This window comes from Suncus etruscus, chromosome 14 (assembly GCF_024139225.1).
Source record: "Suncus etruscus isolate mSunEtr1 chromosome 14, mSunEtr1.pri.cur, whole genome shotgun sequence".
NCBI lineage: Eukaryota > Metazoa > Chordata > Mammalia > Eulipotyphla > Soricidae > Suncus > Suncus etruscus.
In genome coordinates this window covers 84,004,959-84,032,513 of record NC_064861.1, presented here as the reverse complement: position 1 = coordinate 84,032,513, position 27,555 = coordinate 84,004,959, and the positions used below count along the sequence as shown (strand labels likewise).

Below are 27,555 nucleotides of genomic sequence, written 5' to 3'. Positions count from 1 at the left end.
AGTGGCCTGGAGTAGGTGGAAGCTCAGAGGGGACATGTTGGGAGTGTCGAGCGTGGCGGAGTGCATTTCTAGTTCAGTTTTTTTTTTTTTCCTTGCTGGAAATTCTTGCTTTATAAAACAGTCCAGACCACGAAGGAAGAATCTGTGAGGGGGTAAATATTCACAATTAATAATAATAATAATGAAGAAGAAAAGAAGTAGAAGTAAAAGAAGAGGAAGAAGAAAGAAAAGAAGTTAGCAATAATTGGGAGAAGAAGAAAAAGAAGGAAGAAAGAAGGAGGAGGAGGAAGAAGAAGAAGAAGAAAAGAAGAAAAGAAGTTAGCAATATTGCGGGAAGGAGGAGGAGAAGGAGAAAGAAAGAAGAAGAAGAAGAAGAAGAAGAAGAAGAAGAAGAAGAAGAAGAAGAAGAAGAAGAAGAAGAAGAAGAGAGAATGGAGAAGAAAGAAGAAAAGAAGGAGGAGGAGGAGGAAGAAGAAGAGAGAAGGGAGATGGGAGAAGAAAGAAGAGAAGGAGGAGGAAGAAGGAGGAGGAGGGAGAAGAAAGAAGAAAAGAAGGAGGAGGAGGAAGAAGAAAGAAGAAGAAGAGAAGAAGAAGAAGAAGAAGAAGAAGAAGAAGAAGAAGAAGAAGAAGAAGAAGAAGAAGAAGAAGAAGAGAAGAAGAAGAAGAAGAAGAAGAGAAGAAGAAGAAAAAGAAGAAGAAGAAGAAGAAGAAGAGAAGAAGAAGAAGAAGAAGAAGAAGAAGAGAAGAAGAAGAAGAAGAAGAAGAAGAAGAAGAAGAAGAAGAAGAAGAAGAAGAAGAAGAAGAAGAGAAGAAGAAGAAAAGAAGAAGAAGAAGAAAGAAGAAGAAGAAGAAGAAGAAGAAGAAAAGAAGAAGAAGAAGAAGAAGAGAAGAAGAAGAAGAAGAAGAAGAAGAAGAAGAAGAAGAAAGAAAAAGAAAGCAATAATTGGGATCAGATGATAGCACAGTGGGTAGGGCATCTGCCATCCAGACATCCCTTAGGGTCCCCCCAAGCCTGTCAGGTGTTATTTCTGAGTGCAGAGCCAGGAGGAAATCCTGTGTACAGTTAGGTGTAGTCCCCAAACAAGAAGTGTAAACCTGGGCCCGGAGAGATAGCACAGTGGCGTTTGCCTTGCAAGCAGCCAATCCATGACCAAAGGTGGTTGGTTCGAATCCCGGTGTCCCATATGGTCCCCCGTGCCTGCCAGGAGCTATTTCTGAGTAGACAGCCAGGAGTAACCCCCTGAGCACCGCTGGGTGTGACCCAAAAAAAAAAAAAAAGAAGTGTAAACCTAAAAAAATTAAAAATAAAGAGTGTCACCAGTAAGAGTGACCTTTGGCAACTTTTTGTGGACCCTCTCTCCCCAAAAAAGTTAGCAAGGAAATGAAATATATATATTACTCCTGGCTCCATCCTCAGAAATTGTTCCTGGCAGGCTCCGGGGACCATATGGGATGCCAGGATTCGAATCATTGTCCTTCTGCACCAAGGCAAACGAGTTACCTCCATACTATCTCTCCAGCCCCGAAATGAATAATTTTATTCCATTGTCTGAAGGTTTACCTGGGAAGTTAACTGCTCCCATTTTGCAGAAGTGGAATCTGAAACTTTGCAGGCTAAATTAACAGGAAATCAGGGATACCTTGGCATGTCCCAATTTGGGTGGTCCTATATTTAAAATTGTTGTTTGAGGACCAAAGCAGTGGTGCAGGCCGTAAGGCGTCTACCTTTCGGCGCTAGCCTAGGACGGACCGAGGTTCGATCACCCGTCATTCCATATGGTCCCCCAAGTCAGGAGCGATTTCTGACCACATAGCCAGGAGTAACCCCTGAGTGTCACTTGGTGTGGCAAAAAAAAAAAAAAAAAAAAAAAACCAAACAAACATAAAATTGTTGTTTGGAGCCAAAGCAATAGAACAACTAGTGAGTCATTTGCCTTTTACATGACATTTGATTTGTACATGACTGACATTGATTTGATGCCCAGCAACCCATATAGCTCCCTGAGCCCAAATGATAGTGGTATGGCCCCCAAAACCAACAGAAAAAAATTGGTTCCTGCTGAAGGAAGGTCACACAAAGAGATAGTACAAGGGGTTGAGGTGCCTGCCTTGCAGACAATTTACCCTAGTTCAATGCCCAGTCTAGCTTCTGGTCCTCAGAAGTGTTACCTTGGGTTACAGAGGTAGTAGAATGGATAAGGTATTTGCTTTGCAGCTGACTGATCCAGGTTCCTGGCATCCCATATGGTCCCCAAGCACTACCAGAAGTGCTTTCTGTTTGTTAATTTTTTTTGGGGGGGGGTCACACCGGGCAATGCTCAGGGGTTATTCCTGGCTCTGTGCTCAGAAATCGCCCCCGGCAGGCTCGAGGGACCAAATGGGATGTCGGGATGCAAGGCAAAGGTCTTACCGCTGTGCTATCTCTCCTGCCACTCTGTTTGTTATTTTAAGTCTGTTTTGTCTGTATTGTGGCCATATTCTGTAGCACACTTGGGTTACTCCTGGCTCAGAAGTCACTCCTGGCAAGCTTGGAGGACCGTATGAAAAGCCAGGGATGGAACCTGGCTCAGCCTCATGCAAGGCAAACACCCTACCTGCAGTATTATCTCTGCGACCCCAGTAACCCTGAGCACAGCTGGGTGTGGTCCCAAAATAAGAAGTGTCACCAGCAAAAGTGGCCTTTGGCAACTTGAAGTTCACTTCATGCCTGGTTCTAGCTCAGTGATAGCTTGCCTTGCAGGCTTGAGGCCCTGGTTTTGATTGTTGGCACTTCCTGAGTATACAAAGCACAAGAGACCAGACAGACAATATGACAGTTCAGGAGCTTCCAAGTTCTGGAGTTCACAGCTATGCTTTGTTGTTGGGTGACCATTAAGAATCTAGGGCCAGAGAGATAGCTTGGAGGTAAGGCATTTGCCTTTCATGCAGAAGGTCATTGGTTCAAATCCCGGCATCCCACATGGTCCTCCGAGCCTGCCAGGAGCGATTTCTGAGCATGGAGCCAGGAGTAACACCTGAGCGCTGCCGGGTGTGACCCCAAAACCAAAAACAGACAAACAAAAAAAGAATCTAGTCATGGGGCCGGAGAGATAGCATGGAGGTAGGGCGTTAGCCTTGCATACAGAAGGATGGTGGTTCAAATCCCGGTATCCCTTATGGTCCCCCGAGCCTGCCAGGAATGATTACTGAGCATAGAGCCAGGAGTAACCCTTGAGCGCTATCGGGTGTGACCGCCCCCCCCAGAGGCCAGAGGAATAATAGCGCAGCGGTAGGGAGGTAGGGAATTTGCCTTGCATGCAGATGACCCAGGACAGACCTGGGTTTGATCCCCAACATCCCATAGGGCCCCCTGAGCCTGCCAGGAGCGATTTCTGAACGCAGAGCCTGAGCACTGGCGGGTGTTGCCCAAAACAAACAGACAAACAAAAAAGAATATAATCATGCAAGCCCAGGGCTTTAGCATTTTCCACTCACCACTCACCACCCCTTTACTCCACAAAGAGACCTGTATGCAGGGCCAGAGCGATAGCAGAGTGAGTAAAGTGTTTGCCTTGTATGCAACTCATGTTTGATTCCTGGCAACCTATATAGTCTCCTGTGCTCCCCCAGGAGTGATTCCTGAACAGAGCCAGGAGAAACCTCTAAGCATCACTGGTTGTAGTCTCAACTCGCCTCAAATAAATTTGTATGTGAGCCGAGGTAATAGGCATATAATAGATACACCAAGAAAACACTGACAATAGTGGCCAGAGCCATAGCACAGCAGGGAGGTTTGTTTGCCTTGCTCTCAGTTGACCCGGGTGAATTTAATCCCCAGCATCCCATCTGCTCAGCTCAGCATGATTCCTGAGTGCGGAGCCAGGAGTAACCCCTGAGTACTTCTGGGTGTGGCTCCAAACAAAAACAAACAAAAAAAAAAACACTGACAATACAAGAAATTTATTTGAAGACCCACATTCAGTTATGCAACTTCATGTCATGACCTGGGTTGAAGAAGCCAGGCTCCAGTCCAGCACAGGCCAGCGGCTCTCTGGTAGAGCCCCATTGGAATTCACATGGGAGTCGGTATGTGAAATATCATCAGGAGAGGCTGGACTAATCTGAAAGACAGGGGGAACAGGGATAGGTAAGGACAGCAGATACCACCCTCCAGCCCCAAGATGTCAGACCTCACCTTTTGTCCCTTCTTCCAAGCTCCAGGTTTGGGGGTGTCTTCTGGCCTGGAAGGAGAAGCCCTGCACGAAGGGCTTTGGTGCTAAGTCTGGAACTGGAGAGCAAGGACTCCCTCCCACTCTCCATCCAGCTTCTCCTGGGCTGAGGGAGGCCACTGTGCTCTAGAGTTCATGCTAGAAGCATGCTGGGTGCACAAGTCCTCTGTAATAACTCTAAGAGTTTGGCCAGAAAATGTGGAACAGGTCTCAAGGGGTGTAATTCACAGGGCAAACAAGGGCCCTGGTTAGTCACCCACAGCTGGGACCCCAGGAATTTCAGCAAGCGCTGGAGCCGGAATACTGCAAGGGCCACGGAGGGGCCTTCTTCAAATCCAATCACAGAGAGTTCCAGTCGGAAGCACCCTAGTGTCTCAGCAGGACATACCTGTGGGGACACAGGGATCTGGTGTCTCGGGTTAGGGCCAATCCCAAATTTGACCCACAAGATCTCTGTTTTAGGACTTAGGTTAAGCCTCTTCACTAAGCTTCATCAAATTGACTCCTGGGTGATCCTGAGTCTTAGAATTAACAGAAACCCATCTATATATGCGCCAAGTCAGGAAAAGTTGTTCCTGGGGCCAGAATAATAGTATAGAGGTAGGGCTTCTGCCTTGCAGAAAGCCATTCCAGGTTCAATCCCCGGCACCACATGTGGTCTCCTGTGTCTGTCAGGAGCAATCCCTAAGCACAGAGCTAGGAGTAAGCCTTGAGCACTGCCAGGGATGGCCCAACCACAAAGAAAAAGTCACTTCTTCCTCACTACCCTTCTAGGACCAGAGAGCACAGGGTGGTTGACCCAGCTTCAATCTTTGGCAGTGCATAGGGTCCCTTGAGCCTCCTGACTACAGAGTCAGGATGAAGTTCTGAGCATTGCCAGGTGCGATTCAAAAATCAAAAACAGGGGCCAGGAAGGTGGCGCTAGAGGTAAGGTGTCTGCCTTGCAAGCGCTAGCGTAGGACAGACCGAGGTTCGATCCCCCGGCATCCCATATGGCCCCCCCAAGCCAGGAGCGATTTCTGAGCATAGCCAGGAGTAACCCCTGAGCGTCAAATGGGTGTGGCCCAAAAAACAAAAATCAAAAGCAAAACCAAACTAAACCAAGAACCCCCCCCCCACACACAAAGAAAGACACCACTTTCTTTTTTTTTTTTTTGGTTTTCGGGTTACACCTGGCAGCGCTCAGGGGTTACTCCTGGCTCCATGCTCAGAAATCACTCCTGGCAAGCTTGGGGGACCATATGGGATGCCAGGATTTGAACCAATGACCTTCTGCATGAAAGGCTAACGCCTTACCTCCATGCTATCTCTCTGGCCCCAAAACACCACTTCCTTAAAAAAATAAAAATAAAAATAAATAACTGGGGCCAGAGCAATAGTACATCAGGTATAATGTTTGCCTTTCATGTTGGAGACTGGGGTTCAGTTCCCAGCATCTCTTATGGTCTTATGGTCCACTGCCAGGAGTGATCCCTGGGTGCAGAGCCAGGGTGAAATCTTGAGCATCACCAGGTGTGGTCCAAAAACAAAGGGGGGGGGGCCCGGAGAGATAGCACAGCAGCGTTTGCTTTGCAAGCAGCCGATCCAGGACCAAAGGTGGTTGGTTCAAATCCCGGTATCCCATATGGTCCCCCACGCCTGCCAGGAGCTACTTCTGAGCAGACAGCCAGGAGTCACCCCTGAGCAATGCCGGGTGTGACCCAAAATCAAACAAAAACAAAAACAAAGGGGAAGAATGAAAGAGAGAAAAAGAGGGTGTGGAGGGCTGGAGAGATAGCATGGAGGTAAGGCGTTTGCCTTTCATGCAGAAGGTCATCGGTTCGAATCCCGGCGTCCCATATGGTGTGTCTCCCCCCGCCCCCCCATGCCTGCCAGGAGCAATTTCTGAGCATAGAGCCAGGAGTAAACTCTGAGCACTGCCGGGTGTGACCCAAAAACCACAAAAAAAAAAAAAAAAAAGAGGGTGTGGAGAGATTGTACAGGGGTCAAGGGACCCTTTTAAGCCACTATTTCTAAAAGCTGGTTTGGCTAGTATGAGATACTTGAGTGCCATCTGCTGGAAAGGACAGATGGGGGGCCAGAGTGATGATAAGAGATCAAATATGTGCAACCTTCACTCCCAAACTGTCTGCTGAAGGCCCCGGTGTGTGAAGTGGAGCAAATACTGCTGCTGTCCTAAAGGCGTTCAGACCCCATACCTGGCACAAGGAAGCTCTGGAGGAGCAGAGATCATCCTCATCCTCATTGGCTGTCATCATGTGCCAGTCATTATTCCAGTGGTTGGAGTAGTGAATGGCCCAGATAGAGTTGTCAAGGAGGGAGGCTGAGGCAAGACCAGGTCAGAACCTCACCCATGGCTCTGTGCCTCCCTTCACCCCCACCCCAGAATACATGTGCTCTGAGCCTAGAAATTTCTCCCTAAACTTCCAGCCTCTTCACTCACGGAGAAATCATCTGGGGTATAGAGCGTGCCATCATTCTTGTTTCCCTACAATTTGAAACAAGGGGGAAAAAAATCAGATCTAGCAGGGAAGGGTTGTAGGGACAATCATTTCTTCCCAGCCTCAGTGAGAAGGGGAATAGAACCTGATCATATAGCTGAACATTGCTGGGTGTGGCCCAATCCCACACTCTTGGATCTTGGAGGGAGGGTTTTGGCATTTCCCCCACAAGCTGGCTTGCCCCACCCACACCCACCACCCACCCCTGTCAATGGTTTCTCCTTTCCTCACCAGCATCTTCATGATGGCGATGAGGAAGTAGAAAGGCTCCTTTGGGCAGAGGGATGGCCCGAGGACCTTCAAGGGACACACCAACAGAAGGATGGTCCAGAGAGCCCACATGAGTACCCTACCCACCCCCAGGTCTTATCTGGTCCCAGCCAGGGGTCCTAGAAGAGAGGGACAGGAAGAGGGAACAAGCTGGAAGAAAAGTGGGTGAGGGGAACATCCGCTATCTAGCTCCCTTCAATCCATAACTCTTCAGATAATGTCTTTAGGGAACTGTAGAGCAAATGAGAAGGGACTCTTTATCCCCATCCCCTCCTTACCCCCACCACCCCCAAGGGAGATTTGAGACTTACCAAGGGGCTAAAGACAAATCTAGCCCCAAACTGGGCATGTGCATTACACTCTGGGCTCTGTCTTTGGCCAATATCTGCCAGGCCTTATCTATATCTCTAGGTGCCTACCTGGGAGTCTTCTACTTCTAATTTATCTATGCACTTGCCTACCTCTGTCTCACTGCTTTGGTTGGCTGAAGCCATCTGGCACTGGTCTTTCTCTTCCCCTTCTGTCCTGGTCCCTTTGTCTTTCTCCTCCATGGGGCCTGTCTCTTCCTCTGTCCAGGTCCCTCTGGGTTAGTCTCTGCTTCCCTGGCCTCCCTCCCCACCACCCCTCTTGCTCTCTCACCTTTTGACTGGACTCTGGGCCACAGAGTCATTCCTCCCTTGGGCCCCAGACCCGCCCTCCAGGCACACCTCCTCCAGGAACCTTTGAGCCCAGACCCATGACTGTGAGAGAAATTGAGTTAACGGTGGCCTACCTGGAGCCCAGAGAGGAGCCTCTAGATGGGAGGTGTGCACTCCTCAGGGAAGGGGAATCCATGAAAACCCATTTCTGAGGTTCCTGAGAGGGAATGGAATGTGCAAAGCTAGAGAGAAGGGGTTTGGGGAGGGAAGAGGATATATGAAGCAGGACTTGAAAGAAAGGTATTGGGGAAGAAGTGACTGGTGGAGTTTGGGGGAACTCTATGGAAAGTTAATTCCAGGGAAGGTAGTTGCTGAGAAGAGGAAATTTGTGTTGTGTGGTGGGGGGAAGAGTTATGTTCTACTTTTTTAATTTTGATTTTGGGGACATACCCAGCTTGCTCAGGAAGCCTTATATAGGGAATCATGCAGCGGGGGTAGGCAGATAAGTTGCAGTGCTAGGCCAGTGCTGCCCTGCTGTCCTATCTCTCCAGGCCCCCATAGGGAAGCTTAAAGAGGACAGTCCTGGGGAGGAAGGAATCTAGAGCGGGCAAAGACTGACCAGGTCGCAAGCTAGACCTACAGAACAGAAGAGGAGGAGGATGCTAGGGATGTGGTTTAATTTGTAGAGTAGATGACCTATATATGTCAATGCTAGATTTGATCCCAAATGAACTCATGTTCATGCTCTGTTATTCTCACAACTTGTATGAATTCATGTATATACGTATGCATAAAAATATGTAATATACAAAAAATATGTAATATACTTATGCATGCTCACTGTAAAATATAATACAGAACAGGGGTGGGAAAGAAGGGAGTGGGGCAATAGTGGTGGGAATGGTGAAAGGAGGGTGTTCTGTTTATGACTGAAACCTAACTACAATCACACTGGTAATCGTGGTGCTTAAATAAAGACTTTATTCATTAAAAAAAAAAAAAAAGACTGGGCGGAAGAGCCATTTAAAGGGCAGAGAAACAAACTGATCCACGATGACAGTGGATTGAAGACAAGCCCGCCCTCCCACGCTTATTTCCGACTACCTCGTTAGACCCACCTCTTCCGCCTTCTAGGCCCCGCCTTTTCCGCTCCAGGCGAGCCACCTGGCCACAGTTCAATCAGGCGGAAGTCCCGCCCCTAGTTCTTAGGGAGCCGTAAAGCAACTTTCCTGTCGCGCCGCGCCGCTCAGTGCGTCTGCGCAGACCCTGAAAATCGGCCGGGGTGGCCCCGCGCCTTCCTTTTCCGGTGGCGGCGCCGCGCGGTGTGGACGTCTTGTCTCTTGTTGCTGCCATGCCGTCTAAAGGGCCGCTGCAGTCCGTGCAGGTCTTCGGACGCAAGGTGGGTGGATCGGGAGTCCGAGGGGAGGGGCCGGGGTCGCTGGATCGCGGGCGGGGGTCGTCCTGGCAGCCGGATCCTGGACCCCGGCGCTCACGTGGCCTGGCTGTCTTAGACATTTATTTCCTGTTGTCCCTGCAGAAAACGGCCACGGCCGTGGCGCACTGCAAGCGGGGCAATGGCCTCATCAAGGTGAACGGGCGGCCCCTGGAAATGATCGAGCCGCGCACGCTGCAGTACAAGGTGAGGCTGGCACTTGGCACGGGCATGGGTGGCGAGGGGAGGCAGGAGGCGAGCAAAAAATGAGTGGGCTCCTGGACTTGCGCGTGATGGTGGAGTGTCGAAAGGGGGCCTGGAGAATTCGGGACCTGGGTCAGACGCTGGATTGGGGTGGGGGAAAATTGGATAGAAGTTTAAAGAAGGGGCCGGAGAGATAGCACGGAGGTAGGGCGTTTGCCTTGAATGCAGAAGGACGGTGGTTCGAATCCTGGCATCCCATATAGGTCCTCCTGAGCGTTGCTGGATGTGACCCAAAAACAACAAAAGGAAAAGTTTAAAGAAACGTGGAAAGCAGATCTCTTTGGAAACCCAAAATTTTAAATGATGGCCAAAGGTGCTCTGGGTCTAGGAGGCTCCATTTCTTGCATCCTTGTTTGACAGCTTGTCTTTACCTCCTGGAACACCTTCCAGAGAGAAGATGGGTCTCTTTTGTTCTGAAAATACTGTTGTATCGCTAGAGGGTGTGGGCATTGTAGGGGCTGGATCAGTTTACAGAACAAGGAAGGGGATTGGGGCCTGTTGGGCTTGGTTGTCAAAGGGCCTTTGCATAATTGGTTGGGGTCCTCACTCTGTTTATTTTGGGGCCACACCCGGTACTCTCAGGGGTTACTTCTGGCTAGGGGAACCAAATGGGACGCCGGGGATCAGGGTCCTCACTTTCTGATTTGGAAATGAAGGACATCTGGGAAAGGAGCCACCTTTCCCAGCTTTCTTACTAGGCAGGATACTGCTTGGCCAGGCCTTTGTGGTTTGTAAAATGGGGCCGTTCTCTGCCATGACATGCCCTCTCCCTGTGATCTCAGTGTAGGTGGAATGGGGGATGCATTTGTTTCTGAAATCAGGTAACTGACCTTGGTACTAATATACTCCACTGTTAGTCGTCTGGAGTTTTAACAGTGTCTGGGGCTTTCTGGATAGTGGTTTACTTAAGGAACATCGTGGCTCAATCATTCTTGTCAGATTGTTTAAGAGCTTTGCACGTCCATTTTTATTGTGGGGTACAGCTGACTTCTCTGGGAAGGGCACCCCTCATTAGATTTACTTATGTTAATCCTAAATAAACCTCCATTCCAAACATTAGCATAGGGGATGGAGCAACAGTGTGTAGGGTGTTTTCCTTGCACACAGCATACCTGAATTTGATCTCAGGCATCCTATATGGTATTGAGCATAAACACTGCTATGGTACAAACCATAAACAAAACAGCAGCATAGCATTATCTATGACCAGAATATGCACTGTTTTCAGGGGGTTACTGTATTAGATCCATTTTTTTTTTTTATTTCTTTTGAGGAGGAGGTTTGGGGACGCACATCTAGCAATTCTTGGTACTTACTGCCTAGGGACCACTCCTGGCAGGAGCACCATAGGAGGTATCTGACCCCAGATCAGAATGTATAAGGCAAATGCCAGGAGTGAGGAGCAGTCAGTCTGGGGAGATGAGGCTCCCCATAGCCCAAGGTGCCTCCAACAGGTGCTCCCTGCCTTTTCTGGAGGACAGCCTGGACCTATTTTTCTGGAGCTTTGAAGCCAGTGGTAACCAAAGCTCCTTAGAAGGGGAAGGAAGACTCCAGGATGTGACCTCACTCATCATCCATGTGTGTTTTTGTGTTCCCGGTCCCTTAGCTCCTGGAGCCTGTTCTACTGCTGGGCAAGGAGCGATTTGCCGGTGTGGACATCCGCGTCCGGGTGAAAGGGGGTGGTCATGTGGCTCAGATCTATGGTAAGTCCCAAGAACTGGAACCAGGGGTGGGTATTGGCTGAGAGCAGGGCCCTTTTTTGTTGGCTCTCTCGAAGCTTCATGGACCACACTTGTGTCTCTTCCTTGCAGCCATCCGCCAGTCCATCTCCAAAGCCTTGGTGGCCTATTACCAGAAATGTGAGTGCCTGCGAGAGTGGAGTGGGGGGGGCTGTGGCCCCACTCAATCTTGTGGGGTTCTCTAAACCCTCTTCCTTAACATCTCTTGCCCCCCCAGATGTGGATGAGGCCTCCAAGAAGGAGATCAAAGACATCCTCATTCAATACGACCGGACCCTGCTGGTAGCTGATCCCAGGCGCTGCGAGTCCAAAAAGTTTGGAGGACCTGGAGCCCGTGCTCGCTACCAGAAATCCTACCGATAAGCTGGTCTCCCTGTTGGTTCATCTTTCTAATAAAGGGTTTTGGGACTTGCTGTTTCCAAGGATTGTTTGTGGTCTTCTGGAAGGAAGTAGGAAATGTCCTGGCCACTGCCAGTTTGCAGTTGAAGCTTTTCCAGTAGTTCCCACCTAAACTAGGTGTGGGGGACATAGATGAGAGATTTTATCCTCCCCAAGTTACTTTGGTGGGGCTTTTTTGTTTGATTTGCAGCCTCGTTTTGCATTGCACAGGGAACCATATTGGATGTTCTGAGTCAAATGCAGGTCAACTGCATGCAAGGCAAGTGGCCTACCATCTTTGCTATTGCTCCACCATTAAATTGGTTGGTTTGGGTGCTGGAGAGATGGCATGGAGGTGAGGCGTTTGCCTTGCATGCAGAAGGACGGTGGTTCGAAACCCGGCATCCCATATGGTCCTCCAAGCCTGCCAGGTGTGACCCAAAAAACATAAATTGGTTGGTTTGGGTTTGTGTTTTTTTTTTTTTTTTTTTGGTTTTTGGGCCACACCCAGTAACGTTCAGGGGTTACTCCTGGCTATGTGCTCAGAAGTTGCTCCTGGCTTGGGGGATCGAACCGCGGTCCGTCCAAGGCTAGCGCAGGCAAGGCAGGCACCTTACCTTTAGCGCCACCGCCTGGCCCCTGGTTTGGTTTTTTTTTTTTCTCCTGGTTTTGCCTTTTGGACCACACACTGGGCAATGCTGAGGAAGCACTGGGTTGGGTGCTCAGGAGCCAAGTGTAGTGCTGGAGATGGGGTTGGTCATGTACTAGGCAAATGCCTTCTCCTATGCTGTCTCCCAAGCTCAGCTGGATTATTGTTCAGAGCCAGATCCTGGCTGTGATCTGAGCCTCCAGAGCCAGGCCCCAGTGTTGGGGACCACACTTGGGGGCTCCTGACTGGGAGTTCTCTCACTTCCAAGGGACCATGCGCTAAAATATTGCATGTCGTGTGTTTGTATGTGTACACGCACATACTATCAAACTGGAACCTGTTTCCAGGGAGATGAAGTTTTTGTGTTTTGAAGTCATTCAACGATGGTGGCCAGGAATGTGCAGTATCAGGGTAATATCTCTCCAGCTCCCTAGGTGGCAGTGTTGACAGCACAGCTCAAGCTGATCCAGATAGAGTACCCGGATGCTTCCCTTGTGGGATTTAACAGTCCCTCTTCGCCCAGCACTTAAGACAACAGGTCACTCAGGGCACACTGCTGGTTGCTGCTCAGGTTGCCCCAGCCTGATAGTATGTTAGGGACTGTCCTGAACACATCTTGGGAGCCCACACATACAAGTAGGAAAGTAATCAGAGAAACTCCTAGTTCCTGCATGGCCCTTGGTACCACCCACATGGTTTCTCTCTCCTCAAATACTGATCTTAAAGCTGGAAAGAATGTATTCCTACGGTTAGGAGTGTGTTTTACCAGCATGAGGTCCAGGGTCATTTCTGGGCACAGAACCACTCAATGTAGCCCCAAACTGAAAAGCTACCTTGATAGGGCTGGGAAGAAAGCTGAATGCATTTTCATTGCTTTGTGTGCAGGAGGCCCGTATTTTATATTTACATACATAGGGGCTGGAGCAATGATACAGCAGCTGGGGTGCTTGTCTTGCATGTGCAACCTGACACCCCAGATAGTGCCCAGTCCACCAGGGTTAATTCCTGAATGCAGAACCAGGAGTAACCTCTGATGTCCAAGAAAATAGATCCCAGTTAGGTGGAGTGTAGTAGCTGTCCTGGGAGACCCAAAATGCTCACAATTTTTCTAGGGTAGAGGACAGCACTGTCACAGCCCTGCAGGAGGCACTGTAGAAGGAAGCATTAAATGCAGATTAAGTTGTCTTAGTTTTTATATTTTGCCATAACAAATACTGCTCAGGGCCTATTTTCCTCAGGAGCATATGTGGTGCCAGTCTTTCGTTTGGGTTTGGTTTTGGGGCCACATCTGGCAGCACTCGAGTTACTCCTGGCTCTGCACTCAGAAATCACTTATGATAGGCTGGGGGAAACCATATGGGATGTCAGGAATGGAATCCGGGTCCATCCCAGGTGGGCCGCATATCAGAATCTTTTGTTTTGAGGTTTTTCTTGGTCACACCTGGCAGTGCCCTCCTGGCAGGCCTTGGGAAACCAGTTAGGATGTTGGGGGAATGAACAGGGTCAGCCACAAGCCAAGTATCCTACCCATAGTGCTATCACTCTGGCTCCTTTTTCAGTAGTCACAAATGATGTTCTGGGGCTAGAACCCAACCCTTGAATGGGAATGAATGATATCCTTGATGGGAGGGATATCTGCTTCCTTAGTTCCCATGGCAGTTAACTTGAACACCTTAATGAGTCTGCCCCAGTGGGGTTCCAGTCTCCCCCATTCTGAGAGGAGGTTCCACCTCAGCCCTGTTCTTTACACCCCCTTCCCGATCTGGGTCAGGCGTGGCCGGTCACAGGGCACACGGCTTTAGCTGGCATCACTCGAACATCCCCAGGAGGGCAGCAGCTTCCCAAGGGAGGCGGTGACAGCGGATTCCTTTTCTGTCAAGAAAGAGGCTGTAGCGAACCAGCCAGGCCAGCACCAGTCGAGGAAAGCAGACTTGGACTGGGGTACTGGGGAGCAGAAAGAAGGAATGCAGGATGGGGGGCAGGAGTCTGCCCAGGACATCTCCAGCTTCCAAAGATGTTGCGATGGCTTCTGGCTACTTCCCAGCGGCCCAGCTGGGACACATCTGGGAAAGCAGAGGGGTCCTCCCTCCACCCCACCCCCGACCCTCAGCCCCCTTCTCCCTCCCAGCCGCCCGCCTCCTCAAATGCCGGGCATTCCGGCGCCGCTGGGAGCCCGGCCGGGCTGGGAACTTTCCTTCAGCTGGGAATGCAGGGCTGGGGGTGGCTGGGAATGTGCAGATGGAGTGGGGGAGGGGAGGTCACTGTGCTGGGAGGAGTTGACTTGGGCCTGCTGCTCCCAGAGCCCAGGAAGCAACAGGGAAGGGCTTCCTAGGGCGACCCCACCCCACCGGTGCCTGGCAGCCCAAGAACTCAAGACTCAGCTGTATGCATGCCAGCAGTTCTGCCCTTCCTAGCAGCACACCCATATGAATGACTTCTTAGCCTCTCCAGGCCTCAGTTTCTTCATTCCCCCTTCAGCCCAGCAGGGACAGAAAAAAAAAAAGCCATCACTTGCCTTTTAGGGTGGTTGTGAGGACTGAAAGGGAGCGAGTCTATGGGCATAAATGACTCATGCCCGTGGAATGCAGCCCCAACCCAATAAAGCCTCACAATTTCTTTGCTGTCTTGTGTTGCTTGTTCAAAAGGCAGGTCTCTGGGCCCCCTGCCCTGGAAATTCTGAGTCCACAGGCTCCAGATTAGATTTTAGGGAATGTGATCAAACAACAACAGCCCCCAGTAAGTCAGACGCCAATGCCTCTGGAGACAAAGGATTCTGGGGAAATTCTGCAAACGTTATATGTAGGGCGCTCACTTTTTGGATGACAGCTTCGGCTCGGGAAGATCCACAGCAAGAAACTCCCAAATTACTTGGGACTTGGGCTCAGCTAAGATACCGTGTTGCGTCATAGCACACCACTAAAGATGGGAAACACAGAGGTTAAGTGTTGAATGGAAGGAAGCTAAGATTACCAAAGGAACCGCTTAACTTAGACTCCTTCGCCCTTAGCCGCATTCCTCGGCTGGGAGGAGACAGAGGTCCCTGGACAAAAGCCTTTTGTCTTTACAGCTTGAATTCTGGGGGTGGCCAGCGTTGGGGAGGGGGGAGTGCAGTGAAGGACTATAGAGGTCCCAAACTCTAGAGAAACAGGACAAAGGGATCAGCAGTGGGTGGTCATACAAACTGGAATATTCATGAACTTAAGTGGGGCGCGGTCGCCAACAGAAGTCAGCCCGTTGTGGTGCAAACATTTCCCAGAAGTCCCAACCTAATCTGTCCCAGCATTAGCCTGAAACTTTCTTGAAAGTTTCATAGTTCCAAGACCTTAGAAAAACCCCAGGAAGGAAGAAGGGAAGTAGAGTAAAAATTATATAATGGGTGAGGCTGATGAGTTAAGTGGGGAAATATGAAGTGGTGAATGGGACAGAACAGACTGATGGTGAATGATCCTAAAGGGGGGACTTGGGATGATGAAGGGGGTAGACATGGATGAAGAGTCAGATAAACTTGGGTGGGATGAAAGGGAAAAACAGGTCAGTTAAACTTGCCTTACACACTGTCAACCCCAGTTTGAATAACCCTAGCACCACACAAGGCCCGCCCTGAACACTACCAAGAAGGACCCCCGCGTACAAAACCAAGACTAAGTCCCAGGGCATCGATGGCTGTGACTCCCCCAAACCCATCCCCACCCAGCTAGTTCCAGCATGGGACAAGAGACCAAAGTCCTTGAGATTCATCAATAAAGTATTAATGACACCTCCTTTCCCATCCTGCTAGCTATCAAGGTAGGCGAGAGGCGCCCCTCACCCCATCTGAGCCCAGGCGCTACACAGCTGCTGCTGCTTTCAGGTCAAAAGGCTCAGTTTTGGGGTGACGCGCTGAGGGCCTTGGCATCTAGCTTGAACAAAGTCTTTGCTTTCCAAAAGGCTGGCATCCTGGCTCAAGTGTGAAAGGGGGTGTCGGGAGGTGCATGGGTTCGGCGCAGGCCCACAGATTCCTGGGTAGGGGCCAGGAGGGTGGGGTGGTTCAACCGGACCTGAGCCTTGGAGGGCCGCAACCGGCCCCCGCCCCCCACATGGATGCTGACGGTGGTGGCATAGCTGAGGCGGCGGGCAGGGGGTGGCGGGGGCTGAGGTTGCGGGGGTGGCGAGGGGGCTCGGGAGGTGGGAGCAGAGGAGGACCAGGGACCCCGGGCAGGTGGCAGGGCATCTCTGCCAGGTCCTTGCCGACGGGCCAGGCTCTGGCTGATGTAGGAAGCTGCCAGGTATCTGGAGAGCGCAGCTGCATTGGGACCCAGGAGCTGGCGGGTGGGGAGTGGGGGGCTTTGAGGGGGGGTCAAATCTGAAGATTCTGACCCCGTAACAGGAGAAAAAAAATGGTTGCCAGGTCTGGACAACACAGCGGTTGGAGCCACTGGGATAGGGACCAGGGCCTGAGTGTCCCGGGTAACTCCACGCTCTGGCTGAGGCAGAGTGGCCACAGGCCCATGATTAGTCACCAAGTCCCCCTGCTCCAACAAAGGGGCCAGTTTGGGGCCCTGGATGTCTGTGGGGCTTTGCTCCAGAGCCAGCGGATTTGCAGCTGGATCCTGGCTCTCTGGGAATCGTCTCTCCTCAGGCAGAGATGGGGGTGTTGGAACCCTGAAATCCATGAGGCCTGCTGGTGAAGGCAAAGGTGTGCTAGCAGGAAACAGAAGGTCCGGGGGGTCCTGGGGCAATGGGGCTGAGGCACTGCCTGGTAGTGGACAGTCTAGGGCAGCTCCTTCGCTGGATGGAGAAACAGCTGAAACCAGGGTATCCTGGAAGTTGCACTCCACCATCGGGCTACAGGCTGAGATATGCTCGTCGCAGCTACTTCCGGGCCCAAGTAAAGGATTGTCCAGGGGGCCATACATAATGGCCGGGAGCTCGCAGTCCCTGCATCCTTCAGGCTGTGTGATGAGTGAGGTGTGGGCTGGGCTCTGGCTGTCCAGGTGCCCTTCATGATGGGTTCCAGGTGAGGTGGATAAAGCCAGGTCATCGGATGCACCTTCTGGCATGGACACAACGGGGCCTGACGAGGCCTGGAAGTCCATGGGGCAGTCTGGTAGGGGAGTGAGGGTGGCGCCTGGCACCTGTGCCTTCCCTTGGTCTCTGTGCTGAGGCGAGGAAGCAGCTGCGGGCACTTGGAGGTCCGTGTGGCCTTGCTCAGGGCAAGTTGGAACAGTTGGTCCCTGGACGCCTGGGGGTCCCTCCCTCGCAGGCCAGGGTGGGGTGGCAGGAATCTCAGCATCGCTGAGGGGTCTCTGCTCAGGCACTGTGATAGCAGCTGGAGTCTGGGGGCCTCCATGGTCTTGCTCAGGCCGAAGGGGAACTTTTGGCCATCTGTCTTCCTGGGAGCCTCCCAGCTTCGATAAAGGTACAGCAGCTTGAAGGCAGGCAGCAGGGCCCAGGCGCACAGATGCCTGCGCACAGGCCAGCGGGAAGGCCAGTTCGCACACCAGTACATGTCCAAAGGCGGGCAAGGGGCCTGTATGCAGAGAGAGCGGTGAGGGGCGGCTCAGGACTGATGTCCCCATGGGGTGGGGGCCCCTCTCCTCCTGACCACACACCTGGACCTTACCTGGCTCAATCTGCTCTGGCTGGGGACAGGGCACCAATTGGGGCTGTGCTAGGGCACGAGGCCGGCGGCGGGGCGCGTTGGCTGAAGCCCGGGTCTCAGCCCGCTGCATCTGCTGGATCCGCTCACTGTAGAGCCGGGCCAGTTCCCGGACACGGGACGCCGTCCGCTCGGCATTAGGAGCTCCAGTCTTTCCACTCTCACCGGTCCCCCCCAGATCTGAATCTTCCAGGATCAGCAGTGGCTCTGGGAAGCCGGGTCTGGCCAGCTGCCCCTGCTCCAATGCCTGCCAGGCGCTCCGGATTTCCGAGCAGGAGCGGAACTCCAGCTCCTGCGGGAATCTCTGGTCGCGGGTACCATCCTGGAGCTGGAATGCGGGGAAGGACACCCCTTCTCCACCTTCCTCTCCTGGCCTCAATCCATCTCCTGGGCAGGGCTCTCCCAGTTTCCCAGAGCCACTTCCAGGGAAAGGGTCTGCCCTGCAGGCCAGCACCTCCTCGGGCTCCCTCAGTGGGCCCTGAAACCAGGAATCTCGGGGCACTGAAGGCACGTTGGAAAGTTCGGGAATATTGGCTGCTGCCAGGCGGGGCATTTCCAAAACGCTGGAGATGCTTGGGAGACTGGGCAGGCAGGGCATTTGGGGAATCTCAGGCAGATCAGGAATGTCGGGGAGGCTGGGCACATCTGGCACTTCCGTAGCACCTGGACTGTCCAAGCCCTCAAGGACATGGAGTGGGGAAGATTCCCGATCATCCAGCTCATCCTCATCCTCGTCTTCTTCTGAAGAGTCCCGGCCTGGCAGGCCTTGGAATGGGAGCTCGCTGTCCGTGCTGGGTGCTGGGGAGTCTCCAAGGAACTTGGGAAGGCTGCAGGGAGATGATGGCTGGGGACTCTGGGAAGAAGCATAAAGGTGTCAGGAGAGTGGGCACCCCTCCTGTTTGGCCTGTGCTGCCCTAACTGAGAGCCCTGAGAATAGGGCAGGCCAGAGACAGTCAGTGGGGAAGGCACCGACTAGTCCTGTTTCTTTTTCTTTTCTTTTCTTTTCTTTTTTTTTTTTTTTTGGTTTTTGGGTCACACCCGGTGGTGCTCAGGGGTTACTCTTGGCTGTCTGCTCAGAAATAGCTCCTGCCAGGCCCGGGGGACCATATGGGACACCGGGATTCGAACCAACCACCTTAGGTTCTGGATCGGCTGCTTGCAAGGCAAACACCACTGTGCTATCTCTCCGGGCCCACTAGTCCTGTTTCAATCCTGACACCACGTAAGGTTCTCCAAGTATTGCCAGGAGTGACCCTGAGCACAGAGCCAGAAGAAAGCCCTGAGTCCTGTCAACCCCCTTCCCAATAAAAAAGAAAAAGCTGGGGCTGGAGCGATAGCACAGCGGTAGGGCGTTTACTTTGCATGCAGCTGACCCAGGATGGACCCGGGTTCTATCCCCGGCATCACATATAGTCCCCCAAGCCAGGAGCAATTTCTGAGCGCATAGCTAGGAGTAACCCCTGAGCGTCACTGGGTGTGCCCCCCCCCCCCCAAAATAAAAAAAGGAAGAAAAGACAAAGGGTAAGGGAACCACATGCAGCTCACCCCAGGATCCCGGAGGCCTCGCTGGTTCAGCAGTTCCAGGATTTCCTCAGTGATGGAGGTCCCAGAGGGGTCAAGTGAGGGGGGCCCCGTGTCCTCCAGTTCTTCGGAGGGACCAGAAGCTGAAGGTGGTGGCTGAGGCTCTAGTGGTGGGTAGAGCTCCCCATGACTGCCCGAATGCTTGCAAAGAGAAGAGTGTAGTGGCGTAAATCGAGTCCTGAATTCCTCCTTTCCTCCTAGACCAGGGAATCTGGTCCGAAGCCCCTGCCTTCCCCTTCCTTGGGCCCCAGCCCCTTCCTCCCTCCCTCACATAAACCCAGCTCAGGGCTTATTCCTAACTTTGTGCTCAGAAATTACTCCTGGCAGTGTTTGGGAAGAACATTTTTTTTTTGTTTGTTTTTGTTTTTGTGTTTTGGGTCCCACCTGGCAGCACTCAGGGGTTACTCCTGGCTCCACACTCAGAAATTGCTCCTGGCAGGCTCGGGGGCCATATGGGATGCCGGGATTTGAACCAATGACCTTCTGCATGAAAGGCAAACGCTTTACCTCCATGCTATCTCTCCAGCCCCGGGGGTGGGGACATTTTATGGGATGCCCGATATGCTGGGCATTGAACCCAGTAGGCAGTGTGCAAGGCAGAACTGTGCTACCCTATGGCCACGTTCTATGGTTTTCATTGGAGGCATGCCCACCAGGTAATACTCCTGGCTTTTGGCAGGCTGGGGATCAACCCATGTTGGCTGTGTGCAAGGCAAGTGCCTCCCCACTATACCATGGCTCCAGCCCCTGGCCACATCTTATTCTTTCTTACCTTAAGTTTCTGCTTCCCTGGGAATGGACAGGCAAAGGAGAGAGAAAGACAAGAGGTAGGAACAAGTGTTACTATTGATTTTGAGGGAAGAAGGTTTTGAGCTTCACATGTCTAGGTGCTTGGGCCCGTGTGGTGTTGATGAGGATCAAGCTTGAGCCTTCCCCCCAGCACACAGAGCATGAGCTCAGGCCTAGTCCTGGAACCCCAAAGTGTTATCTCTGTTGCTGAGTAGTTGCTGCTGCTCCCCTTGCCCACTGGACACCCCAAGAAAGATAGATGAACATAGATCAGGGTGGGATAAGTGGTCACTAACTATCTGGCAGAAATGATATAAAGGTCTTTTACTGGCTGGCAGGGGGAGGGGAGGACACAATGATATTAGGGGTTCCCTTAGCTTCCAGCCTGATTCTTTTTTGGGTTTTGGCCCGGTGGCACTCAGGGGTTACTCTTGGCTCTGCACTCAGAAATCATTCCTGGCAGGCTCAGGGGACCATATGGGATGCCAGGATTCGAACCACCAGCTGTCCTGGATCAGCTGCTTGCAAGACAAATGCTCTATCGCTGTGCTATCTCTCTGGCCTCTTCGCTTGATTCTTTTTTCTTTTCTTTCTTTTTTTTTTTTTTGTGGTTTTTGGGTCACACCTGGCAGTGCTCAGGGGTTATTCCTGGCTCCAGGCTCAGAAATTGCTCCTGGCAGGCACAGGGGACCATATGGGACGCTGGGATTCGAACCAATGACCTCCTGCATGAAAGGCAAACACCTTACCTCCATGCTATCTCTCCGGCCCCATTGATTCTTTTTTCTAATTTTCTGTTTACTGGTTACTTTTGGTAGGGAGATTCAGCAGCACTTAGGGGAACTAAAGGTGATGTCAGAGGTACCATATGGGGTGCTGGGGATTGATCCCTAGTCAGCTCTGTGCAAGGCAAATGCCTAAACACTTGGATGATCTCTCAGACCCTGCAGTTTTTTCAGGGATAATACCCAGCACCATGCTTGGGAGACCAAGCAGTGCTGGGGATTAGGCTTGGGGTTCCCCATGTGTACCCCAGCTCACTAAAACACTTCCCCCAAAGCCTCCCCAAGTCCACCCTTATGGGATGGTGCTCACCAGACTGTCTACGGCTACGGCGGATGGAGGAGGGTCCTGGTGATGGGGCTAGGAGACAGGCAGATAAGAACCCCATTACAAAGGCTGGTTTCAGACTTTTGGGGTAAGAGGGGATGCTGGGATTTGGGGACCCAGATCATATACCTGTGTTCCTTCGTCCAGGGGTGAAACTTCGAGCATCTCGAGGTCGGGGAGACCCAAGTGGGGGTGTCAGAGGCTCTGGGAGAGATTTGCTTTTAGGGGCACCTATATGGAGAGATTTGAGATCACCTGGAGATATCTCCTGCAGATACTAGGCCCCCAACCCCCCCGACCCATGACCCCACTCACAGTGCAAGCTATTTTCAAGGAGAACTTGTTTCGCCTGAAAGATACAAGGATGAGAGGAAGGTGTCTGAGCACCTCAAGTCCAGTTGGCTCCAAAGTCCCAAGGAGAGGGGCCGTAAGTGTGATGAGAAAAGTGAGGCTCAAATCCAGGGAGCCTAAGGTTGCATTTTGTTACAATTTATTTATTTATTTATTGGGCTTGGGGCCACACCTGGCGGCACTCAGGGGTTACTACTGGCTCTGTGCTCAGAAATTGCTCTTGGCACACTCAGGGAACCATATGGGATGCCAGGGATCAAACCTGGGTCCATCTGGGTTGGCCATGTGCAAGGCAAACGCCCTATTCCCTGTACTATTGTTTCGGTCCCTGCAATTTCTTTATTTAGTTTTGGGGCCACACCCAGCCACTCAGGGCTTCTTCCTGCCTCCATGCTTAGGACTCATTCCTGGCTGTGCATGGGGGGTGGGGTACCATATGAGGTGCCGGGGATCAAATCCAGGTCAGTTGTGTGCAAGGCAAATGCCCTCCCCACTGTGCTATCGCTCTAGCCCCTTCACAATACAATTTATCTTCTTCTGAAAGTTCTACTCTCCAGATCTTCCAAGACTATGGGGAGGGAGTGGGGACTTCTGCACCCCCATTCCCTTCCTGTGGCAGGAACTGTACCTTGGCAGGAATGGAAGCGGGGTGATTCTCAGAGAAGAGGCGCTGTAGACAGTGAATCCAAAGCTTCTTCTCCTCTTGGTTCTTGGCCTGGGAGTAGGACAGAGTCCGGAGTACCGGTGAGATGTGAGAGCTGGGTGCTGGGGAGACCCAGTCCCCCCACTCTCCACCTGCTCACCTGCAGAAGGTGCCTGTGCTTGGGAATGGTTATATCTGACACTCGGAAGCTCAGAGGGTCACGTGAACTCTCGCTCACACTCAGGTTGCAACACTGGATGAGGAGCATAGGGGTAGTGGGGAGAGAAGGCTCAAACTCTGGGAAGTGGCTCTGGTGTGTATCTGGGGCCTCCCCACCCACCTCTCCCTGGGCAGAGCTCCGTTCAGGACCACTGCCCCTCCTTGTGCTCACTGACATCAAAGGGAGTGCTGGTTTACTAAATGGGCCTACACCCCTTACCCCGATGACCTCAGCTTCCCTGAGTCCCTAGGGGCACTCTCAAGAGAGGAGCCTTGGAGCTGGAGTGATAGCACAGTGGATAGGGAGGGCATTTGCCTTGCAGGTTTGAGATTCAGCATTCCATATATTCCCCAGAAACTACCAGGAGCAATTTCTGAGCAAAGATCAGAAGAGTGCCAGCGGGTGTGGCCCCAAAACAAACAAACAAAAAGAAAACATGGCCTGGGGCTGAAAGATGACTCCAAGGGCTGGATGCAGGGCCAGAATGATAGCGGGTAGGACAGGGCGGTTGCCTTGCACATGGCCCACCAGGGTTCAATCCAAGGCATCGTCAGCTAGCCAGGATTTCTGAATGCAGAACCAGGAGTAACTTGAGTGCCGCCCAAAAACAAAAACAAATAAACAAATGAACTAAAAATAGGGCTGGATGTTTTGCATGTGGGAGTTCCAGGTTTGATCCCTGGAAAATCTGGGTACCAAGAGACTAACCCCCTCCCACAAAAAGTATTCTTTTATGTTTATTTTTGGGTCACAGTGAGTGGTGCTTAGGGGTTACTCCTGGCTGTGAGCTCAGAAATTGCTCCAAGCAGACTTCAGAGATCGTTTGGAATGTCAGGGATCAAACCTGGGTCTGTCCCAGATTGGCCACGTGCAAGGCAAACACCCTACCACTGTGCTATTTCTTTGGCCCCTTATGTTTTATTAATTAATTTTTGGGGGTCAAACTTGGCTGTACTTGGGGCTTACTCCATGTTCTACACTCAGGAGTCATTCCTAGCTGAGCTTGGAAGATCCATCAAGGGGATGGCAGCACAAAGGCAAGCAACCAGGGTCCATTGGGGCCCTTCTAAGTGGGGTCCTTCTAACTTCCTTGCAAGACCCCCACCACCATCCCCCAACTCACAAAGATGTGGCCCTTGTAGGTGTACTCGGGCCCGCGGCGCTTGGCCACTAGCAGCATCCGAGAGAAGAGAAAGAGCAGCCGCTCGCCACCTCGCAGCCGTGGGCCGGCTCCTCCACCCCCTCGGAAGGCTCCCTCCAGCACCAGCTCCCCGAAAGCACTCAGCTCCGGGCCAGTCCAGCCGCAGAGCCGCCGCTGCACATCCTGCAGGGCAATGGGCCAGGGAAGGCAGGGTGGGGTGGGGTGAGGGTGCTGTCAACAATGGAGCGGGCCGCCGAGCCCCCCCTTCCAGGCTGCCTCCCAAGCAGTGATTCCCCCTTTCCCTCTTGTTGGTCCTTCCAGCCTCAGCCCCATCCTGCAACCCAGGCCCACTCCAGGTCACCTGGAGGCGTGCTGCATGCTCCTGTTTGCGTTTCATGTCATTGATGTACCAGGCCACGGCTGTCATGGACACGATGGCTTCCTCCACCACCTCGCGGCCACCGGTGCTGGGACCCTCGGCCCAGTGTTTGCCTAACTCCTGCCAGAAGGTATCCAGGGTGTTCCCAGAAGAGGAAGAAGCCAGGAGAAGGTGGCCAGGAGGTAGAGAGAAACATAAAGGGGAAAAGCATGTAAGTCCCAGAGATGCAGGCAGGGTGGAGTCAATTGGGGCCTTGGTCCTGGGTCTAGGGATTCCCATGCCCAGCCCAGTGGAGCCCATTTGCAGGTGCAAGACTAGGACCTGGAAGCAGGGTGCAGTCCAGGCCCCGACCCTAGGACCACGCCCACTAACACCACCACTTTGACAGGGTCCTCCACTAACACCACGTGACCACATGTCCTGGGCAGGCCCCGCCCCTCCCAGGTCCTCCCAGGTCCTCGCCACCCTGTAGCAGCAGACCTGCAACAGCAAGTGGTACTTCAGGATGCGCTGCACTGGCTTCAGCAGGAAGCTCTGCAAGGGCAGTGAATGCTGCAGCTGGGCCTGGCGATCCTGCAGCCACAGGGCTGCAGCTGGTGACAGCGAGAGTTCTCGGAGCAGGGCCAGGGAGCTGTGGGCACAGCACAGGTCAGGGGGGTGGTGGTGGACCCAGAAAGGCCAAGGGTGGTCAGAGAAGTCAGTGAGTGTCATAGCCAGGTCTGGTTCGGCGCCTCAACCCTCACCTCGGGTAGTTCATGCAGTATAACGTGTAGATGTCAAACTCTTCACTCTGCAAAGAAAACAGGAGTTAGGGGACAGTGTGCATGGAGCCTGCCGTGCAGGGCTCCCCCAATTCCACCTGGGGAACTTCCCCCACCCCCAGGTCGGCTCACTCACCCGCTGCACGAAGCACTCAGCAATGCCCCCTGCACCGCTGCTGCCCTCCAGGTCCTCCAGCAGCTCGCTGTGGGGGAGAGTGGGAGGTGAGGGGGTGCCCACCCCCGCAGCATCCTCACTCCCCCAACAGTGCTAGGAGCTAGATGCTGCCCAAGAAGCTATCCTGGAGAGTGCACAGGCCACTTCCCAACCTTCTGAGCCTAGGATTGGGTCCCCAAGGAAGGGCAGTGTCCTGTCCCTCAAAGTAGGGATTACATCAGGATCCCACTGGCACTCCAGTCCTCCCCACACGGTCAGGCCTCCCCCATTACCTCCATCCCAGACTGGGGATGTCCTGCCTGGTCCTTCTCCTGGAGAACCCCACAAAGCCTATCCTCAGGAGCCTCCTGGACTCACCATCCCAGCCCTGTCCCCGGAACCTGTCCAGTTACTGGGACCTCATCTCGGTTCTCTGTCACCTCATTCTACAATGGGGTGTGCAACCTTCATGATGCGCATTGTCCCAAGCACAGAACATTTGGGGGACCCAAAGCTTGGGTCAGGACAGGGTTAGTTACCTCCCGTCCACCCCACCAGCAGTGTCCCTGACCTGCTGAACTGGTAGATGTCTTCGATGTTGGCAAAGAGCGTGCCCACCTGCTCCGCACTCAGCCCCAGGACCCCACCGTCCAGCAGAGGCCCCAGGTAGTCCTGAAGAGGTAGGTGATGGGGGTCAGGGAGATGGAGACCTTGACTGGGTCCCCTATACCTGGGGGTCGGGCATCCTGCTTTACCTCCACAATGCTGCGCAGGTCCCGGACATAGGCCCGCTCTGTCTCCACAATCTCTCGGGCCACGCGTTCCAGCCTTGAGAGTTTCGCGGGGCTCTGGGTCCCCATGGGGGAGAGATGCAGACGGATGGGGGGTCCGGGTAGGGGCTCTGGTCTGGATGCTGAGCAAGCGGGGCTGGGTGCAGGGGCCGGGTCCCCCTCTGAGCCCACAGTGCTCAAGGAGGTGGAACTCCCAGAACCTCGTGGGGAGGTCATGGCTGCAATGGGAGGTTCTGCTGTGGGCAGGAAGGGGGGGTCAGCCCCACAGGTTCCTGTGGCCAGTCTTCCCAAGGGCTCTCTGCGCTTCAGACATTTACGCCACCTCCTGCAGTCAGCCTGGAAGACCTTCATTAATGTGCCCGTCTGCCTGTCACTGCCTGAAGGGAGTGTCACCGACCCTTCCTTCATGTCCTAGGATATAGTCCAGGCTCCTCGGGTCGCTAAGGTGACCATTGAGGCCTTTCCGGTCACCTCTCCCACTGTACACTGTACATGTCACCCTCCTCCAGGCCTTCTGCCATTTCCTTAAATAAAACAGTCGTTTCCTCTTCTTACTTCTGGGCCTTGGCATATCCTGCTCCCACTGCATAGACCATTCTTGGCCACCCTGTCCCTTCTAGGGTTAGAGGACGACGCCTTCTCCAGGAAGCTGCCCTGGGTCTGCCAGATAGGGCTTCCAACCCCCTCCACCCCGAATTAGTCCTGGGCCTGTTGGCATCCCCTCCCAAATGGACTCACCTGTCCGAGTGGCACCCACGGCGGGGCAGTCACACATGGGCCCTCTGCGGCCACGCCCTAGACTGGGGCTGAATTTGTAGAGGCTCAGGCCACGGGCTCCTTCGGGCATGGCTGGGTGGCGAGCAGCGGTCTGCAGAGAGAGGCAGAGCTAGAATCCGGGGACCCCCACACCCCAAGGCCTTCTGCCACCCAAACTTACAGCTGGGAGGCGCTGAGAATTCCAAGTAGGGTCTCACCTAACCCCCAGGGCTACTAGGGCAGGGTCCCTGGAACTAGCTCCTAGGGGTGATGGAAAAGAAGGGAGAGAAAGAGGGGTGCAGGACATAGGGAGCCCGAGAGAGGCGAGGCTGGGAAGGTGTAGACAAAGAGCGAGGAGTGTACAAAAGTGGGAGTCGGCTGGGATGGGGGTGCAGAAGCCTGGGAACGTCCAGCAGTGCAGGCCAGGCCTCGGCCCGGCTGGGAAAAGTCGTGGGCGGGAGGCCGCGGGGTCCCAGGGGAGGGCGGAGGAGGCCGGGGACCGGATGCCCGGGACGATGGCGCCCTGCCCGCACCCCCCAGCCCAAGGCTGCATGCGTGCACCTCGGGGTGCCGGACCCCCTCGGAACTCCGGCTCAGAGGCGATCGAGATCCAGTGCTCCGGCCCCCCGAGTCCCGCCGGCGCCTGGGCGAGCCCCCCTGCCGGCACGCCCCCTCATTGTTCGCGATCCGCGGCGCCGCCCCCTCCCCCAGCCCTCGGGGGCCCCTCGCTTCCCTTCTCACCTCCCAGGGAGTCGCCAGCCCCGAGCCGGGGCCCCCCAACTCGGGTCGGACCCCCCAGGAGGCGCGGGGTGGGGATCCCCGGCCGGGGCCAGCCAGAGGGGGGGCGTGATCGTCGGGCTCCGTCCCTGGAAGGAGGGTGCAGGCTCGGTCCTCCAAGTGGGGGGATGCTGGGCGTCGGGCCTGAAGTCTTGGGGTGCGGGTTCGGGGTGAGGGGAGGAACCCGAGTTCCCAAAGTCTCCTAGCTACAGGCCTGGGGGGCTCCGGCCGCTGCAAGTCTTGGAGCTGGGCATGACCTGGGTGTCCCGAGTAGAGTTGGCATCCCCTGGGAGCGGTGCCCGCGGGGTCCCCGGGAATGCAGAGCTCAGGAAGGGCAGTCCTGGGGGTCCTGGGTTCGAATCGCCAGTCCTGGGAGTCCTGGGTT

General features: G+C 53.4%; 2 protein-coding genes across 4 annotated transcripts; one reads left to right on the top strand and one right to left on the bottom strand.

Moving 5' to 3' along the window:
- The first annotated feature begins 8,867 nt into the window (after positions 1 to 8,867).
- RPS16 (ribosomal protein S16) lies at positions 8,868 to 11,465 on the top strand. 3 transcript variants are annotated; one of them, XM_049787219.1, is made up of 5 exons: positions 8,868 to 9,016; positions 9,155 to 9,256; positions 10,920 to 11,016; positions 11,125 to 11,172; positions 11,270 to 11,465. In XM_049787219.1, the coding sequence occupies exons 1-5, from the start codon at positions 8,969 to 8,971 to the stop codon at positions 11,413 to 11,415; spliced, it is 441 nt and encodes a 146-aa protein (XP_049643176.1). In that variant the 5' UTR covers positions 8,868 to 8,968; the 3' UTR covers positions 11,416 to 11,465. The 3 variants fall into 3 exon arrangements, with proteins under 3 accessions (XP_049643176.1, XP_049643178.1, XP_049643177.1); XM_049787221.1 differs by having other exon boundaries at positions 10,920 to 11,043; positions 11,078 to 11,172; positions 11,270 to 11,338; XM_049787220.1 differs by lacking the exon at positions 11,125 to 11,172 and having other exon boundaries at positions 8,869 to 9,016.
- A 4,555-nt stretch (positions 11,466 to 16,020) lies between these two features.
- Positions 16,021 to 27,217, bottom strand: PLEKHG2 (pleckstrin homology and RhoGEF domain containing G2). The gene is made up of 18 exons (XM_049787493.1): positions 27,135 to 27,217; positions 26,376 to 26,505; positions 25,602 to 25,870; positions 25,418 to 25,518; positions 24,829 to 24,895; positions 24,675 to 24,721; positions 24,412 to 24,562; positions 23,914 to 24,051; positions 23,535 to 23,735; positions 22,352 to 22,444; positions 22,177 to 22,263; positions 21,513 to 21,546; positions 21,327 to 21,428; positions 21,183 to 21,230; positions 20,071 to 20,087; positions 19,263 to 19,439; positions 17,682 to 18,570; positions 16,021 to 17,588 (listed from the first exon to the last, which is right to left on the bottom strand). Exons 2-18 carry the CDS (start codon positions 26,482 to 26,484, stop codon positions 16,021 to 16,023), a joined length of 4,098 nt encoding a protein of 1,365 aa, XP_049643450.1. The 5' UTR covers positions 26,485 to 26,505; positions 27,135 to 27,217.
- Positions 27,218 to 27,555: the final 338 nt, after the last annotated feature.

Bases quoted from the DNA above. Each gene is read 5' to 3' on its own strand.
- RPS16 (XM_049787219.1), top strand. From the start codon at position 8,969: ATGCCGTCTAAAGGGCCGCTGCAGTCCGTGCAGGTCTTCGGACGCAAG. The intron at 9,017-9,154 runs GTGGGTGGATCG...TTGTCCCTGCAG, and splicing joins TGCAGGTCTTCGGACGCAAG to AAAACGGCCACGGCCGTGGC. The intron at 11,173-11,269 runs GTGAGTGCCTGC...TTGCCCCCCCAG, and splicing joins GGTGGCCTATTACCAGAAAT to ATGTGGATGAGGCCTCCAAG.
- PLEKHG2 (XM_049787493.1), bottom strand. From the start codon at position 26,484: ATGCCCGAAGGAGCCCGTGGCCTGAGCCTCTACAAATTCAGCCCCAGT. The intron at 23,736-23,913 runs GTGACCTGGAGT...ATTGCCCTGCAG, and splicing joins AGCATGCAGCACGCCTCCAG to GATGTGCAGCGGCGGCTCTG. The intron at 22,264-22,351 runs GTGAGCAGGTGG...TCCTACTCCCAG, and splicing joins AGCACAGGCACCTTCTGCAG to GCCAAGAACCAAGAGGAGAA.